This window comes from Accipiter gentilis, chromosome 4 (genome assembly GCF_929443795.1).
Source record: "Accipiter gentilis chromosome 4, bAccGen1.1, whole genome shotgun sequence".
NCBI lineage: Eukaryota > Metazoa > Chordata > Aves > Accipitriformes > Accipitridae > Astur > Astur gentilis.
Window position 1 is genome coordinate 16066126 of NC_064883.1, and position 19236 is coordinate 16085361.

The following is a 19236-nucleotide window of genomic DNA, read 5'->3' on the forward strand; positions in this document are numbered from 1 at the left end:
TGCAGCCAGGATCTCCACAGTCAATAGTAATAGACTTTCTATTATTTTCAACAGTACTTCTCAAGTGAAGAGAGTATCATTGTCTCACTTTGTAGGCACAAAAAAACCCAGTGAGGTGACAGGGGTTGCCTGTGCAGGGATTACCCAGAAGACTACTAGCAGAGCCAGAACAATACTGAGGTTACTTTGCTCCAACATATGGGCCAGTGCTCTAAGAGAGTTGCTAGGCCTTCTCCTTTCTAAAGCTTTTATAGTCAATCCTAAATTTGAAGTCTTAATTATGGTGAAGGCTGAAAATACTATTAACCTAAATCTACTTTTCACCCTTCTGCAACAAAAGATTTTGGGGGGCTTTTGGTTTCTTGCTCTGTTTTTGGAATATCTTCATTTTAGTTTTCCCAGCTAGCATCATTTTATAGTACATAAATGTTTACTGAAAATTGCCTTGCATTGCATTATCAGACAAAATGCAGTTACTTATGGAGGCCTCTAGGTTTGCATAACGCTAGTTCTAAATTACAATGATATATGCAATGTGTTATTAATCTGTACGTTAAAAACAGTCAAACTGGGATTACTTTTTTTGTTTTCTTTCTTTCTTTCTTTCTTTGAAGATATTTGTTTGCATGTACTTTTAATTCCACATCTGATAGTTTAGCATATGGATGTAATCATCATGTGTTTTTTCTTCCTACTTGTACTTTCCTTTTCCTAATTTACGGTTCAGTCCTGGATGCTGCATTTGAATCAAAGGCTTTACAAAATGCCATGCTGTTGGGCAAATATCTGCCCATTCATTTCTCTGTTTTTTTTTTTTTTTCTTTTTAATTTTGCTATTATATACTACTTTGTTGTATGCCAGTATCAACATGATAAAATAAGCACTGTTAACCTGCTGAAAGAGACAGCATTAGGAGGTTAAAATGTGGTCAAGGGTTAATTTACTAGACAGAAATCTCATTAGGTTTTCATGGTTTTGCTGTAGTCAGTCACATACTTAGTTGTTAGTTTATTGAGTCTGCTATAGACTATGTTTTAAAAGTGGCTGCTCAACAGTTGTTTGGAATGAAGGCATCCCTTTTGTTGTGTATCAGGCCCATAAATACATCCGTTTACTGGGGAAATGCCTGGAAGGAACGGTTAGGCTAAACAATTTCAGAAAAACAAGTAGGATTTTTTTTTAACTTAATGTTGCCTTGAAATTTACTTGCCTATTATATTTCAGTTATGACTATCCTTTTTCTGAAGGATTTTCTTTGGTGTAAGCATAATTTAGGAAGGTGTCCAAAAGGTTTACTTTTTCAGCATAAAGCATTTTTGAGTGTAATTCTCTGTCTTGTTATCAAATCAGTTCATTTTTTTAATTTTTTTTTTTTTTTAAATTTTCATATTGGATTTAGATTTTATCATATCGGATTATGATGGTTTATTTCTTTATTTGAAAATGTGGTTAAATTCTTCTCACATTTTCCAGGAGGAACTGGTGATCATCAAATCTTCTCTTTGCTCTGTCTGTCTGGATTGACTTCTATTTTTTATGTTACAGAAATTATTTGTAGCTCCATAGTGTGTCAAATTAAGCAAGAAATATGTGTCTCATTGTCCTCTCTCAGGTAAGTGTGTGAAGTATATATTGCTATTATGAAATGGAAATAATATATAATTTTCAATATATAGTGAAGGGTTTATAGTGTAATTGAACATATCTGTTTCTAAAAGAAAACAAGTATCTTGCTTTTAAAGCAGCACTATTAGAAAAGCTGAATTTTTTAAGCAATTTTTCCTAGTAAAATAAATTCAGCACATTTTTTTGGAATAGTTTCAATTTAGTAAAAACTGTTCAGTCTTTTTAACTAAAAAATAAAAGTGATTTTGAGTTTACTTTTTAGTTTTCTAAAAGGATTATTAAAAAAAGATATTTGAGTACTGTTTTCTGAAAATAGTAGTTAAAACATAAAAACTTTATTAAAAAAACTCCAAAACACAAACCACAAAAACCCCCAAACTTGCAAGAATTTTGGACAAACACGCAAAATTACAAAATAATTACTGTGGCCACACCAGTTTACATCTAAGACAGGTATGACTGGTGATGGTCCAAGACTGCATTTCTGCACACAGACCTTGGAGTGGGTTGCCAGTAGATATATGTGGGTTGGTTTTTTTTCTTTTTTTTTTTTTTCCCTGTAAGCATCTACCTCTTAATAGTTAATGAAGTTTCCCTGAGTACCACTTGGCACAGTGGATGAACAGAGATGAGGATAAAGAGAGCTTCAAAATAGCTTTACTCTTCCTTTTCTCCCCGGCATGCGTGCAAGGGCCAGCTAGGGGGAGGAGGGAAGGAAGAGGCATGTGGCGTGAGGAGTAACAACAAGCAATACAGCATGTCTCCTGCCAGGACACCTTTAATGCACAGCTTCTCTTGGAGTTACAGCCCGGCCGGGAGCGCAGGGAGCTCGGCTGTTGCAGAGTGCCGACCTCCTCCGGCTCCGTAAACCAGGGTGCCAAACCTGTGGCCGTGGGGGGGGTGTGTGCTGGAAGGTGGCCACGAAGCTGTGCCAGCAGCCGGTGAGGTGCAGGCTATGGTGTAGGGAAGCGCAAGATGGGATCCAGTGGTGCAAATTTCACAGGCGGTACCTGGTACCTGATGGGTCCAAGGTCCCTTGGAAACTTCAGTTGAGGCTGCTTTAATTAGCTTGTCTGACTGACACACCAGCAATTTTTTAGTGCACTGTTTAAAGATAAAACAATCCATCAATGATTTTGGTTTAGAAGAGTATGTGGTAAAGTCTAGCGCTTCGGGAACTGTTTGATGGGTGGCTCAGACATCCACTTAGCAGCGTGGGGTGGGCAACTGGAGACATGGGGTAGGCAACTGGAGATAGTAGCTTCATCAGCTCTGCTGGGCCAGGTGTTAAAGCGGCCACGTGCTCCCCAGGAACAGATCTGTAGCCACAGCCTTCCCACAAGGCCATCATCCCTGGCTCAGCAGCTGCTCTAGTGTGGGTATGCGTATAAATAAGAAAATGAAGCCCTCACTATGCAGGAAATTTCATTTACACCTGGAGATTTTGGTAGAGTTTCATTCCCCTATTATATCACAAAAGTCGCTTACAGGAGCAGCAACTCAAAGGCTTGGTCAAGAACACAATACAATTATAGGTTTACACAACATTTAGAATATCATTACTTTCTTGTAATTCCAGGTGCTCTGGGGTGTGTGTGTAGAAACAGAAGCAGCAAGAACACAGAAAACAAGCTGCTGGTGGTGGACGTTTTCCCTGAAAAGGCGGTATGGGAAGAGCAGAAGTGGTGGGAAGATGGTGCTTCCTTCCTCCTTGGCTGGACAGGACAAGTAGCAAAGGAGTATGAATGGTGAGATCAGAAAGGTGGCGAAAGATTAAAAAAAAAAAAAAAAAAAAAAAAAAGTTGTGGCAGAAAGTAATATGCTCCAGCATAGAGTGCAGTGAAACAACTGTAATTTTCAAAACAAAGTAGTACAGAGGTAACCTGAATATTGTTAATACCACTGTAGGCAATTTATGCAAAAGCAGGTTTCTTTAGTTGCCTTTATGCCCTTAGCTATAAAGAAATGCCTCAGAAAGGGCTGAGGGCAAAGTTGGACTTGCTAGCTTGGGGCTCTGCCTGCTAATTGCTGAACTGCATCAGATCATAAAAATGTGGAACTTCGTATCTCGCAGCAAGACAGCGTTGAAAATACCTAAATTTACCACCTGATTCCTGCGATACCTGGAATTCAGTGCTCAAAGAGAGGACAAATATAGCTGTTATGAAACCACACAATCTGCTTTGGTGCATTTTGGCAGTTCAGAAAGGGCAGAGTTTTTGGACACAGCCCTCCAACTGCCACTCTATACAGAGAAAAGAAAGCTCACTTTCTTTGAGAAGCCCTCGGAAATCCTGAGCTTGATAGGTCCTGGCACCGCTGCACCAGAAAAACCCCCGAGATCCGGTGCCTGGATGCTGCCAAATGCTGTCCACGAAACCTAGAAATTATGTCATCTTAGCAGAAATAACAATTGCTTTCTATGATTCAGCTACAAAAAAAAAAAAAAAAAACAAAAAAAAAACCAACCAAAAAAACCCCAACCCAACCCCAAAGCAACCAACAACCCTGGATGCCACCAGATCTTGAGAGAGCGGCGCGAAGCCCCCGCCGGTGCGGCGCGAGCCCCTGGCCGCCCTCACCTCCCCTCACGGCCGGGCTCCCGCCAAGTTGTGCGGGACCGCTCCGCCATCAGAAGAGGCGCGCGCCTGTGTGTGTGTGTGGGGGGTGTGTGTGTGTGAGGGGGTGTGGGGTGGTGTGCGCGCGCTTCTCGGAGTCAGGGAGGCGAAACTTTTTTTTTTTTTTTTTTGAATAAATTAGGTGAGGGGAGGGGGTTGCCTTGCCACCCGGGAGGTGTAGGGGACATGGTGTGCCCGCAGCGGGATCCCGGGAACCGTGTAGCGGCACCGCCGCGCATCCCAGTTCCGATTTCCGACCTCCCGCCCCCCCCCCCCCCCGGCCCCGGCGGAGGAGCCGAGGGCAGAGCGGAGGCTCGCCCCCCGCGTCGGCAGCGGGGCCGGGGCGGGGGGCGGCGGGGCTGGGGGGCGGCGGGGCCGGGGCCGGGGCCGGGGCGGGCGGCGCGGCGATCCGGCGATCCGGCGGGGGGCGCGGGGAGCCAATGGGCGGCGGGGATCCGCCGGCGCGGCTCGGGGGCCCCTGGAGGAGGAGGAGAGGAAAAACCACGGGATTGAGCTCTGTCAGTGGCGCTCGCTGCTTCCAAGGGGGAAGTGCCGGGGAATAATTAATGTTTTTATTAAATTTGGAGGGAATTTTTTGCAGCCGATCGCCGCGCGTGGCCTTCAGGTGGGTCTTCCCCGCAACTTTGTCCGCCGCCCCGCAGGATTGCGTGGTGGTGGGCTGCAAAAGCGATCCTGGGGGAGAAGGTGGTTGGGGGTGTGTGTGTGGAGGGTGGGGGGGGTGGGGTGCGCGCGCGTGTGTGTGTGTGCGTGTGTGTGCGTGGCTGCGGCTGGCGGGCGCTGCCGCCGCCGCCGCTGCCGTGAGGTGCGCGGCGAGCTCCGCCGTTCGCCATTACGAGTTGAGCACACGTTTGCGAGAGTCGGGGCTGCCACTTGAGCGGATCGCCCGGGGGATACGGCGGGGAGTGTAAATAAAACCCTGCCTCTCGCCTTGCTTTCTGCTGCTGCCTCGAAGTGCTTTTGCTCCGTGTTTTCCTGGCAGAAGCGTGTAACCCAGGTGAAGGCAGAGAAGGGAGGGTTGTTTTTATGAATGGGAGTCTTTGAGGTTAATTAGCTATGCAAATTCAAGCAGTTCATTCATGATTTTTTTTTTTTTTTTTTTTTAATCTAAAAGCCATCTTGTATTCCCCTCTAGGCTGATTGGAGTCCAGATCCCGAGGAAATCTCCAGATCAAATGCCCAGTAAATAAAACACTGAGCTAAGACTTGTGGAAGAGCTGCAGAATGGATGGATTTTATGACCAGCAAGTGCCTTACATGGTCACCAATGTGAGTGATCAGTTCGAAGTTGGTGTTTATAAACTTGACTCCGACTTATTTCTGTGGGGGAGTTTTGCAGACAGAGTACGCGCTTTGTTACTGCTGTAGGGGCGACTCTTCATCTGGGAGCTTTGCCTGCAAGATGAGCCTATCTTCTTAGTTATTTCAGTAAAGCATCATGTTCTTTTAAAGACAGTTTTGGGATGATTAAAAAATCATGCACATGATTAGCGGATGAGAGAGGCGAGAGCAGCAGCAGCTGCATTCAAAGTTTCTGGCTGTGTTTGCCTGCAACGCTCAGAAGAATGAAGTTGAGGCAAACGTTAACATTTTTTTTCTTCCTTTTTTTTTTTCCCTTTGCTTTCAGGACTTTGCAAACAATGTTATAAGTAACACAGGGAAACAAAACAGTCTATTATAATCTCGTATCTGGGTTCTCCTGCGTAGCTTATGCAGAGGGATTTATGTGCTGTTGTGTAGGTTTGTGTACTTTAGATGCTAAAAATACATGGTTGGTATTGTGTTGCTGCTTGAACACATTATATACGTATCTGTACAAATAGATGTCTACATAGATAGCTAGAAATGTGTTGCATTTGGACACAGGAATCTTTTGGAGGATGTTAGGTGCTTAGCAGTATCTTTTGCTAGAAATTGGGGACTGCAAGATGATCATTTCCCTGTTTGAAAATGTAAAGAATTCATGCGGCTTTGAGTATTCTTGATTAAATGAAAAAAAAAAAGAAACCAACCCCCTCAGATTTCTAAAGTAACTGATCTTTCCTGTTTATAGAATCCGCGTGGGAGAAACTGTAATGAGAGACCGACAAATGTCAGGAAAAGAAAATTCATTAACAGAGACCTGGCTCATGATTCAGAAGGTGAGGGCTTGTTGTTCCCCCCTGCCCGCGCCCCCCCCCCCCCCCCCCCCCCCCCAGTAACGCAGAAAAGCTTTCTGAGAGCTGTTTATTTATTTATTTTGGAGATAAATATATCAAGATCAATCTGAAAAGATGAGAAAATTGCATTTACTACTGCAAAACAAACTGGCAAAGGGAATAAACTGATAAAGTTGATACTCCTTCCGTGACTTACCCTGTTGCATTTTAGGTACTCCTGCACATGTGGCACACGGATGTCATGCACTGAGGCCAAGCCTTTGCAGCATCTAACCCAAGCCATGGCAACTGGCATTTTCACCTTTGGGCCTCTTGAGATTCAGGGTTTTCCTCATTCCTCCCATCTTTTAACATCTTCTTCACTGGTGTGTGTTCACTGGTGGTATCAGGAGCGAGAATGCTGCTGTGGAGACCGTTGGTTTTCACTCTAGCTTTACTGTAGAGCTAGTAGTCAGGCTGCTGGTGTCTGGTGGCCTGTTTCTATTGCTGTGTAACACTGGTCGGGTTAAAAATCCTGGGAAATTTGGTTAAGGAAATCTAGAGTGGACAAAGTTTTGGGGGGCCAAAGATTTGTAACTTAGTCCCATCAGTTGCCACTCACATGATTGTAGCTTGAGAACTGTAGTGTAGGAATAGCTGTTAACACTTCTTTAGGTTACAAGGTCAGTATAGATGCTATGCTATGCCCCTGTAAGTACATAAGACATATAGGAAGGTATATTAGGGGCCTATAACTTACGGCTATATAAATCTTATCAGGGTAAGGACACACTGATACACTTCAAAATCCCTACTTACTTGTTTGGAAAAGTTTATTCTAGGGTAGATTGAAAAGAAAAAACTTTTTCATTTTCAGTTAAATGATGTCCCAACATGAACATGAGGTATCAGTCCACAGGATAAATGAATAGCCTCTGTCGTTTAAGTCTATGTAAATAGTTATCTGTCAGCATTCATAAAAGAGGAAGTCTCTCTAAAAATACAGTAAATTAAAAATAAACCATTTGTCAGTTCAAATATCCTACTTAGTCTTAGTAAACAGAATTCTCATAACTGGGTTTCTGAGCTTTGCAAGTAAGCTGAATGGTGCTCTGGTTTACAGCCATTATAAGCAATTGATTTCAATGAATTGCAAAAAAAAGATAAGCTGCTGCAAAACTCAGTCTATGGAGAAGGTGGTTTCACTTTAAAGTACAGTGAGTACAGCATAGAGGAAATAGTGGTGATTCTCTTGTCATACAAAGTAAAACATAAGGGGAAGTAGAAAAGATGTCCCATTTCTGTTCGCTATTGCAGCCTCTCAGGTCCTTGCTTCAAAATTTTTATGCAATAGTTAACGACCCTACTAATAAAAATAGTCAGTCATTGCTCAGGCAGAGCTCCTGTTGAAGTCTGAGAGCGCTTTATCTGGGGCAGATACTGCAGGAGGAGGCCTGAATTGTATAAGGAGAAATAGTTCACCTGTTAGAAAGATTATAATTTTTAACTTTTCTATATATTGCCTTCTATACTACAGAGCTTGGTTAAGATGCTGGTTATTATTTCAAGAGATGATAAAATAATACAGTAAGTACTTGGTTTTTATTAATAGGTGTAGAAAAATTACCTGCAACCTGAAAATAACTACTTTGTCTGTATGTTTGACTGCCAGAATAGAATTCACATACATTGTTCTTCAGGAGAAAATATATTTTTTAACACATTTTAATCTTATGAAGAGATTAAAGGTGTGAGTCTTTTATTCATGTCTTCATCTTTTTGCAGAACTCTTTCAAGATCTCAGCCAATTACAGGAGACATGGCTTGCAGAAGGTAAGGGAAAAAACTGCTTGTAAAAAGAGGAAAAACAACTCTGGAGGGGGAAGAAAAAAAAAAAAAGTCCTGAACTTGCTGTCTTAATGTTCAGCCCAATTAATTGAGCTCTAAAAGAGCCACCTCATGTGTCATGCATACATTAGAGCCTCTGATGAGTTTGTCTTTGGGGACTCTGGGGCTGCTCTACCCAGTGTCATCACAAATTACCAGGAGAAATTGCTTCCAGCTCACAATCACATCTGCTTTTGGCAAGAACTAATGCACCAAGACTTCAAGTTCTAAGCCTCTGTTCAGATTTTAATTGCAATTGATCAGGTTTATATTATTGTACCTCGAGAGATTACATACAGCCAGAACTGGGCTTGCTGTTTCCTTTAGAGCAGCACATATAATTATTTGGTGTTCTGGTGGAGTACTTTTCTGATGGCAGAAATTAGTTTCTCTGGGTTCATCGGGACGGGATGCTTCAAGATTTAAGTGCAAGTGTCTTCTTTCCACCTTGTTCACAACACAGAACATTAGGTGTGTATGGAATACTTAAAAAGTACTATTTCTTTTTTTTTTTTTTCCCAGAAACCTTTAAATATTTTGCATGTTATTTTTGTCTTCGTATTTGTAGTTGTGAGATTGTGTACTGGGTGATAAGAAAACTGACATCAGTCTGTTTTACACCTGCTTGTGCTTTTAAGTATTTCAAATAATCTTGCAGAGCACATTCTACTGAAGAGAGAATGTTTAAGAACAATAATGTGGAAACCTGAATTTAGAGTAGCTGTTGAGAGATTCATTTAACAGTAACAAAAAATGAGCTGCTGCATTAAGAGAACTTTAACAAAATGCAAGGTAGCTTTCTGTTTGTTGAAGTGTATTTGTTGTCTTCAGCAATATTTTCTGATTTTTTTTCCTTTGATATCTGCAATACTGCTTATTTGAAGCATAAAGATTTTTATGCATTGTCTGTTCTTAGTATTTCTGATTGAATTTTTTATGTGAACTTGTGCATCTGAAATAAACATGATTTTGATGCAAGTTAACATAATCTCTCCAATTTTATCCCGATATAAATGAATGTGAGTATTCACATATTGTTAATTTTTATCATGTACTGGACTATGCACAGCTGTTTATAGAATAGATGTTCTGGTTTTTTGGAAAGGAGGGATGTTGGGATGAAATGCTTGCTGTTGGTTTTCATAAAAAGAGGGAAATATTGCTGATGACTACTTGCCTACATACTGATTCTGTTTTAACAGCTTTATATGTAGTTAGCAAGTTCCTAACCTGTAAGTTGTGGGGTATTGTTTATTTTGCTGACATTTTCATTCTCCTAGCATTATTTTTAGCATGTGGTTATTCTGTATACAATCAAAAAGTCCTCTTTAAATTAATGGAACAGAGGATATATTTTTATGAATTAATGTGATTCTTTCCTAATCATTGAAAACAGGATGTCCTGTAGTAAGATCATTTTTGTAGAATAATGATCAGATAGAACTGTATCTGTCTCCCTTTAGTAATTTTCCGAAGAGTCTCTTTATTTTGTATCATCTCATTCATTCTAACAAGCCAGAAGTATGTTAAAATACTACTCAAAATATACTGTTTTTTATGGAGAGGAGAACTTTTAGTTTGATTTTTCACTGGCATGGGTGTTTTTGTTTCTGAAAATGATTACATTTCTTTGATCATAAGTCAGAAAAATAGAGGCAGATTCATAATGCATGTGCAGATAATAATGTAAGTTTGAAAAATAATACGGAATTTAAAACCGATTTAATCATTTCTGTAGGTACATAAATTACTGTAATGGCAATTTTTATTCTGGAGGCACTGCTTATTTTAGACTAGAATGAATTGTTTGAGAGCCTTTTTTGCTCTTTAGCTGAGTCTATTTCACTGAATAAATTTAGATAGGTTTTGAGAGAGAAAGGTGTCTAGTCCTGTGTCAGCTACATTGAAGAACCTTTGTAAAAACAGATAGCATCATCTGGTAAGTATTTAAAAATGAAAAAAAGGAAAGTTGCCTTTTCATCTAGCAGAGGATAATAAAGCTAGATAATATTATAATTATATTTTTCCACAGCATATGGCAACTAAATATTACAGATTTTTCAGTGTTCTAGAAGTACCTTAAGAAATCTATGTGTTTCAGGCCATGCCATGGTTTTAGCTGTTCCATAAAACACAAACTTTGCACAGCTTTTCTAAAGGCTGAACTAAAACAGAAATAAAAAGTCAAGATGAGAAAATCAAATATTAAGCTATTAACTTGATCCCAAATTTTTATTAAAAAAACCCACCCAAAACAACTTTTGGTAGTCTTTATAGTATACTAATGTTTGAGGATATTGTAGCTCTGCAAATGTCTACATGGATAAGCTTAGCCAGGAAACAGATTTTGAAATCAGACTTGTTTACCCATTGCTTGATGTGTCCATTTATGTTCTTCTGGACCTTCATAGGCTAGAAGTCTGCCAATTTGGCAGCATCAGTAATGTTTACATATTTCTTTTCATAATGCTCTGGAGCCAGGGAAATGACCATGAAATTTTAAAACATCTTGACCCTTTTTAAGAAAATCAGTGGCAGCTGACCAGGTTTCTCCCACGAGTTCAGATCCCTACTGGGGAGTAACCAGGTCAAAAATCTACTTATTAGTGAGTTGCATTTTATGACACACAAAAAATTGTTTGTGGATTTTTTTGTTTTGCTTTTCCTGAAGCTGTCCTTACTACATCACATATTTTAGCCTGGAGATTTTTGCAGTTGGCGTCACCTGTGGCAAGTTGGTGGTAAACAAGTAAACAGAAAAGAATTGTATTGTTTTCCTATTGAAAATGGTGGGAGGTTCACATGTATTAAAGAATTAATCCAAAAAGTAAACAATTCAGTAACCTCTTTAATATTTTATTACTCCATAATTAACAAGCTGAATACTACTTTCAGTAAACTTAGAAAGGTATTCCAGTAGCTGCATACTAGATTTTTGTGGAAATGAGTTTTGCTTCTTCCTCTGTGTAGTATTAAATATGTAAGAAAGAATCTAAATTATTTTGACTTAAAACTTAACTCCGAATAAGGTTCCCTCATGCCAATTGTTATGCAGGACAGAAGATAGATTATAACTGTTTCCTGACAACAGAAATTGAAAGGTGGAAGCCTCTAATAATTGTTTCAAACTTCAAACTTGAAAGGAAATAGTTAAAATTGCCTATTGCTAACCCAGGCAAGTATTATTCAGATACTATCTTTTGTTTCATATTTAAATAACTTCATGGCAACATTTTGTCATAATAATGCTATAAAATGACTTTATTGATTCCATATATTTGGAATCGGATTGGGTTTGGCAGATAGCAATTGTTTAGTGACTTGAAAAAATGGTTCAAATATTATGTTATCTCATCATAGTAGCTGTTACTTCTTATTCTGGAATAAAATGAAGAGAGAGAATTAATTCTTAGTGAGTGTCTCCTTTCCATAGTGAAAGCATTTGGTTTGGGGGGGATAATAGATTAACAAAAATCCAGATTTTTATTTAAAATGACTCTTTGAGATACTGGTTTCTCCTACAGCTTGTTAAAGATATGTAAAAGGCATCCCAAGCAAAGACAAATAATGAATTTACACACTAGATCTGCTTCTTAGAGCAACAGATAATAGGCTTCTCAGATGGTAACAAACTGAAAAATAAAATACAATGTTCTTTGAGTGACTTGAAAAAATACAAAAAGATTAAGTGAACAGTAAGTGGTTTGAAATAATAGCTACAGGTAATGGATTCATGCCTCTACTGCAGCTTAGCTAAATTGAGTGGATGGCTACTACAAGCTATCAGTATTTAAAAACCAGTTCTTTGTATCTGCAAGTAAGTTATTTCTTTCAAATAATTAATACCCACATTCGGAATGAACTTTAGGAAATAAGTTTCTGCCCTCTGTTCTCCTATTGTGAAGGATGCACCCGTGTTGCAGTGATGTCTAAGCTACTGTTGATTTCTAGTTTATTTCTTAAATGAGGAGGTATGAAAATAAGTAGTTTCTAGTTCTCAAAGGATTATTTTTAATAAAAGAAAGTACTAGATCTTCAAATATTAGTCTAGTTAAGAGTGGCTTCATTTAAATCAGTGAAGGTGTGTAGCAGCTTACTCTGGCTGACTAGCTTTCTTCTGCCAAAAAGTTGTAAAATTTATCCAGTGTAAGGCAAATGCTATGTAGACATATTCAAGAGTTCTTATAGGAGAAAAAAATAGTCAAGAAATGATAATTTAATAACTCCATCTCTGAAATCTGTCTGATGGGGACAGACACTCTAAAAAGCAGTGAAAAGATTTTCATTCTGGAATTTGTAATACAGAGAATAGCTCTTTTCTTTTAATTCTAGTGATATGACAGATTTGGCTTTCAAATACCCATAACTCTTGATCTTAAATATATGTGCACAAAAAAGGAGAAAAGTTAGATTAGGCAAAATGAGGGGAGAGAGAAGGGGGTGTTCTTTTAAAGAGAAATCCAAAAGGAATAAAACCACCAGAAATCTCCGAGTCTGAAAGTCTGTGTAGTAATAAACTTGTTTGCTGTAAAAGTAAATGCCTTTTACTGAAAAGAAGAATTTTCAAAGGTGTAGTGGGGTTTGTGATCCATGAGGGATGTAGCAAAATGTTAAATGCTAGTGTTCCTTTTAAGCTAACTTTTTCCTCATTTTTAGTATAGCAGCAAATGAAGAGCAGATTCTGCAAACCCATCTTCATATTCCTAGGGATTATTCACATAAGGAAGAATTTTGAGATCTGGAGCTAGTTTTGAACTGCATTTAAGTTTATTAGTCAGAGCATCTCACGTTATGTAAAAAGGGGTTTGGGTTGTTTTGACAGCAAATCCAGTGCTTACAGGAAATAATATTTTTTGCCATCTTGAAATTTGTCACTGTTTTGCCTTCTGAATGCTCCTTTGTTAGAAACAGTTGTTCCCGTGGAAGAAAAACAACCAACATCTCTCCCCCCCCCCCCCCCCCCCCCGGTCTTCAAGGAATACTTACAATTTATCCAATCTTAAAAGATATTCTGAAGTGACAATGAATCAAAGAAAACTCAATAGACTCATTTCTGTTGAGGTTTGAAGTCTTATTTTAGCTGAAGCCAAAATATTACTGTTCATATATAATATCCTGTCAATTTCAATTTCTTTTGCCACTTTGAATAAATGATTGATATTTTAAAACAAATTGCTCTTAGCTCTGAAAGTGAAGTGTGAGGTCAGAGAACACAGTACCGCAGGAAGTGTTCTGCTACCCAAAATAAAGTTTTAAGTGAAGTGAGGAGGTTTGCAGCTTCTTGTTTTTCTGGAAAGTTTCCATTTTTTAACAGGAACACCTTTCCCCGGAGTGCAGCTGAGCTTTTGGAAGCAGTTTGTGATTGGGAGAAGGAAGAGTTAAATTTAAGCCCTTTATAGTTCGCTTAACTTTTCATTTATTAAGTAGCGTTCCTTAGCAGGTCTGTGCTGCATCTTGAGACAAAGCAGTGAAATCAGTGTGTTTATGCCTAAAGTTCAAGTTTACTTTGCTGTAGCTTTCTGGAAGGGTGTGACATGAAAAGCTTGTGGTTGGGGCCACATGGTTCATGCTGGACTGTGTTTTTGTGAATGGAGGCAGAACTCCAGTTCTGACTGCTTGTCTTGAGGAATTGCTTCGGAGATCAGCTGTCTCATTCACTGGCAGAAAGAATGACTCATACATCTTCTGCCTTGTTTGGCTCCAGGTCATTGTTACAGTGGATAGAGCTGGTTTTAATTAAATATTAACTCCTTTTTTCCTGGACGGTTGTTAATGGAGACTTTTTATTTTTGTTTACTTGTGATGAAAGCAAGCTAACAGGCCCTAGTTTTAAACTTTTTTTTTCCCCAGATTGCTTTCCCTTTGCAAAATGAGCTGTCATTTCAGCTTTTCAAAGGCTTTTTAAAGCTCTAAAAACTACAAACAAGCATTAAGTATTTTTGTGCTGTGAATGTTTGCTTTTGGCAAACTCATTTTAACTCAGTAGGTAGTGAAACTAAAATCTAAACTGATAACATCCTCAAGATCATCATTAACATTTCTGTACACTTCCCAAAGCCTCTTGAGACATTATAGCTATAATCAGAAGAAAAAGAAAACTTTTGGTAATAATCTAGGCTGAGCTGCATAGTTCATGCTGCAGATGTTGTCTGCTTCAGGAGTCTGAGACTTGATGGCTCTGAATGTGGAATGAACTAATGTAGCTGCTTCTGCTATTAGCAGTAAAAGCCACGTGCTTAATATCCTTCAAAACCTTTTATTAGTCTTTTGGAATATACTTGCCTTCTCAAACCCCCATAATTAAGTAGCTCAGGGAAATATTCAGTTATATGATCATTTCAGATATATTTTTCAATTTTTCTCTGACTGGCAAAGTGAAAAAAAAAGTTTTGGTGATTTATGCATTGTGTCTTGTGTTGAGTATGTTAACAGAAGACCAATGAAGATTTTATGGCAGCCTTGCTGAATTGCAGTATTTGTGAATAAAAGAAAAGAGGAAATGAACAGCATACATATATAAATGTGCAGACAGTTGCAACACTGCGAGTTGCATTTTCCTTTTGGACATTCAGGTTGAAGTGTCTTTATCTGTCTGTTTAATTTGCTACAAAGTCTGCCTGTAATTATCCAAACTCAAGGTACAAAACCCCTCATCCCTTTGAGTAATGGGACGATGTATCCCAATGATTTGCCCTCTCACGGCAGGATGCTGGTGGAAGAAGTCTTATGTATTGGGCTGATGATGGTTGCTTGCATTTCTGCAGTATGATCATGTGTGAGTTTCAGTTCTGCTAGTTTAAAAATTATATCAGAATAAATGAAGGAATAATTTAAATTCTCATTTCCAACAGTTAGCAGGTCCTTTTAATTTCTTTGTATAGGCTTGTGGGCTCGTTTTTAAGGTACTGATGCTACTAAAATTAGATTCCAGTAGGAAATGCATGTTCCTGGGTTGAACATTTTGGATGTTGTTATTTGTTTTGTTTATATTTGGCAAGGTTTTAAACACTTACTAACTTGCTGTATTCCTTTTCCTACAGAGGCTTTTAAGGCTATGTCAATATTGTATTTAAAATACATTTTGACAGCCTAGTCTCTACCTATTTCTAGAGTACTGATGAAGTGATGTGCTTTGATCTTTATTAAATAAGCCTTTATAAATTTTGGGGATCCGTGAATTAAATAAATTTTTCTTGTTTACTCCAGACCAAATCAGGGGTAATGACAGTATCTCTAAAGTAATATACTGGTTTTCCGTGACAGTTCAACCAGATGTATTTTATTTTTTCTTACTCTTTGGCTGGGAAAAGAAGGGCTTTATTTATTGATATATACATAAATCTCTACCACAGATTTGTTCTGGAGTAAGTCAAGTTAAACTGATAAAACCTGAATAAAGCACCGGTAGAGCGGGCCGGTGTGCAGAGTACGCTCTAAAAAGTTGTGTAAGATTGCTGTTCCAGTTCTGCAATCACTAAATGTAGCCTCCTGATTTTAACAAGAGGGTTTTTGTTTTCTTTTAGCTTTTTTCACATATCCCAGATTCACAAATTAACATATATATGTATATATAAAATGCATGTGTGTGCGTGTATAAAAAAATTAGAGTCATACTAGCCTCCTTGCTGCATTTGAAAATAATAGCTGGCTTAAAAGAAATGTGTGGGATGTATCTTCTGTAAACAAGAAATTACTTGATACAATTACTTTAACTCTGAATGTACTCACAAACCCTTCAAAAACAATTGGAAATGTAAGATATCCTTAGGAACTGATTTTTAAGCAGGAGACCTTGATTTCATAATTGGATTTTTCTGTGACAGTCAAATATTTGGCATTTTTGTAAGGAAAATGCCTAACATTCACATGCGGTGAATTGCGTGAAATGTCAGAAATCGCAGAGTGTTAGTATTTGGGCTCATGTTGTCCCTTGAGTTCATTTTTGGTAAAAGTCCTGTGGTTTTTCTGGAGGAAAGAGAAATTTAATGCATCAAAAATACTGGGAATATTTGGGTTCGTAAAATATGTGTTTTATACAGCTTCAAACTTGAGGAGCTAATGTCCTCAGAGGTACTGGTTTCTTCTAAAAGGATAGGTTACTGTAATGTTTTTTTTTTTTAATTGAAAAACCCAAACAACAAAGCAACAATAGCGATGCTTTTTTTCAGAGTAATGCTAATTACACTTTGTGTATTTATCTTACACTTCTTTTCAAATCTGTGTTTGCAGATTTCCCAAGGTCATTTGTTCTTGAGAGGTATTGCTGCAATTAAGACAGTAGGACTTTAAACATTTATTTTAAAACCAAGAGCAAATAATTTTTTGGTATAATGAGCCTGATTCTGAACTCTTTACCCAGGGAAAAAACCTCCCAGTTAAATAATTAGAAATATTTCCTGAGTAAGGAGTGGAGATCTGGTCCATGAAGAGTACTGTAGTGCACATTCAAAATAATTGTGAGCAACTATAATTAAATAATGTATTTTTAATTCAAACAAATGATGTCAAAACTGGTAGCAATTGCACATATATAAAGGGAAACATATGCTTCCTAAACTAGGAAGTGTTCCGAAGGACATTAAAGTTATATTTTATCATTTAACTTATTTAATGGTTTGGTAGTCACAGTTTTGATAAATGGTTATATAACCAGTATTTACCTCTCAAACCTTGTTGGGTAACCAGATCATGGCAGATGTTAACTTTTAATTAAGATCATATGAATTACTTGCTTGTCTTTAGACAAGAACTGTGCAAATGAAAATATTTTCAAACAGATAATTCTATGTAGGTTTGCTGTGATGATTCCAGTTAGCGTATGTTGAGAAAAAGATGACAGAGTTCAATAAGCTGGATATCTCTCGGCACATACCCAGAACCAGTCGTGCTCCAAGGATGCTGCTCCTCAGCGTAATGTTCTGCAGTTACTTGAATGTATTCAGCTATAATATACATTCAGTGGTATTTCAGCTTAAATGGTTTAAATGAGTTTACAACACAGTATGAGAGATGGCTAATATCTTAGATATACAATGAAAAGGAATTGTGGTACCACAGATGCAAAATTATGTATCAGCAGACCGTGAAATGATTGTATTTTATAGCGCAGGTTTGTGATGAAAGTTTCCTAAAAGCAAAGATGATTTTACACAGGGTGAAAGGATGTTAATAATGATTCTTGCTTTAAGTAAATCTTTTTATTTTTTTGATGTCTGAAATGTTGTCATTGAACCAGGAACTCTGTGGTCTGGTAAAATAGTTCTTTTTGAATATTTAAAACAATAACAACCCCCCCCCCTACTATGTTGGCTAACTGCCATGAAAAATCAGAATCGCTTTTAAGTAAGCCAAAGGTGTGGTAGGTTGGGGTTAAAGATGCCCAAGTGTTAAACACTAGGATTTGGTTTTATGCAGACTTTCTGTGTGGATACTTTGAAAATGAGCACTGATGGGTTTTACCAGGGGCATGGTAGGTCCAGACCCTCATGAAGGGAGTGAGGCAGGGCCAGTGCCAGTGTCAGCCTTCACGTCCTCCCATCCCCATCGCTCTGTAGGAGGGCTGCTCTGGACTCGCACTGCACCGCACAGCTTCACTCCAGGGTTTATCGGATATTAAAATGATGCGCTTGCCTGACTTTCATACTCAACAATGAGAAAAAAAACCCCTAGTTTTAATCTTGGCTGTGCTTCAAATTAAGCACAAGAGTCTTTATTTATGCTTTAACGGCTTCTTTTAATGCTTTCCTTGTTTTTGTTTTTTGTTTGTTTGTTTTTTGTTTTTGTTTTCCTTTCTTCAGCTCAGGTACCTGACAATGATGAGCAGTTTGTGCCAGACTATCAGGCTGAAAGTTGTAAGTATAGTATGAATCATCACTTTCTTAAAAATACTTATTTGTATATTTATATTTGGGTCTTCATATTTGTTATTTATTGTGTCATCTGCCATCATGTGATAGCTCCTTTTGCTGGTCGGTGACATCAGTGCGATGAATAGATAAAGCAAGTGGCATTCTGATGTGCAGCCAAAAGAAGTGGTTTGGGCTGAAGGTATAACCTTTAGCCGGGGTCCCTCTCCTGTAATTCCCATCCTCCAGCCCCAGGGAGGCAAGGAAAAACTCACATTGTGGAGGTGGAGGGAGTTTGTCTGTCTGTAGAGCAAGGAGAGGAGCGTGTTGAGCCAGTATGGATCAGACACCGCGCAACATAGGAGACAGCTCCGCTAAGCAGAAATTGGGCTGCTCAGTATGTTTTGTGTATAAATAAATAAATAAATAAAATTATCCACATAATCAATCAAATACAGCCACTGCTGAAACATTTTAAGTCGTCTTAGCATGTGGTATTATGTTGCTCAAACAAAATTTCCCTTTGAATTAATGGGAGGAAGCAGGAGTTAAGTTGGATGCTTTGCATTGTTTGCTACTTTACTTAACATGGGCCCAAACTTATTTTTTTTTTAGCCTGTACTCCTCAAATCTTGCCTTTACCTGCTAAAGTGCTACTATTCTGTTAAATGCTGGCTCCCCTTCACTGTACCTGCTGTTCTGTGGTTTTGGGTGGTTGCATCGGCGTAGTAAAGAAATGACATGAGAAGCATTATCTGACAAAGTCACAGACTTCTTGCAGTTTCTTTATGCATCTTTCTTCCTCGTGGCAAGGCGTCTCTCCATCATCAGAGGTCTCTTCAAAACTGTCTGCTGATTGCAGCAGAGCGCATGGTAGCTTTTCCATTTTGCTAAATAACTTAAATAATTTATCCTATCAGAATGAATTACTGCAGCTCACTAAACCAGACAGCTGTTAAATAACTGAAATGTTCGGATTAAAATTAGAGAGATTAGGAAGAATTGCATTAAAATAGTCTTCAACCCAAAAACCAAATTCACACTTGTTGAGTTTTCTTATAAATCTTTTAGAGGGTTTTTTCCAGTTATTTAGAAACTGTTTA

The 19236-nt window shown here is 38.5% G+C and overlaps 1 protein-coding gene across 5 annotated transcripts in view; it reads left to right on the forward strand.

The window, feature by feature from the left end:
- Positions 1-4704: 4704 nt before the first annotated feature.
- The window catches only part of ETV1 (ETS variant transcription factor 1), a 66534-nt gene continuing 52002 nt past the window's right edge, over positions 4705-19236 (forward strand). For 2 of the 5 annotated variants that reach the window (XM_049798743.1, XM_049798746.1), the window contains exons 1-5: positions 4705-4870; positions 5399-5532; positions 6317-6404; positions 8187-8234; positions 18086-18139. In XM_049798743.1, the coding sequence (XP_049654700.1) occupies positions 5488-5532; positions 6317-6404; positions 8187-8234; positions 18086-18139 (235 nt within the window). In that variant the 5' untranslated portion in view covers positions 4705-4870; positions 5399-5487. Of the gene's footprint in view, positions 4871-5122; positions 5261-5398; positions 5533-6316; positions 6405-8186; positions 8235-8649; positions 8760-18085; positions 18140-19236 lie in introns of those variants that run through there. The other 3 variants (XM_049798744.1, XM_049798745.1, XM_049798747.1) reach the window with 3 other exon arrangements.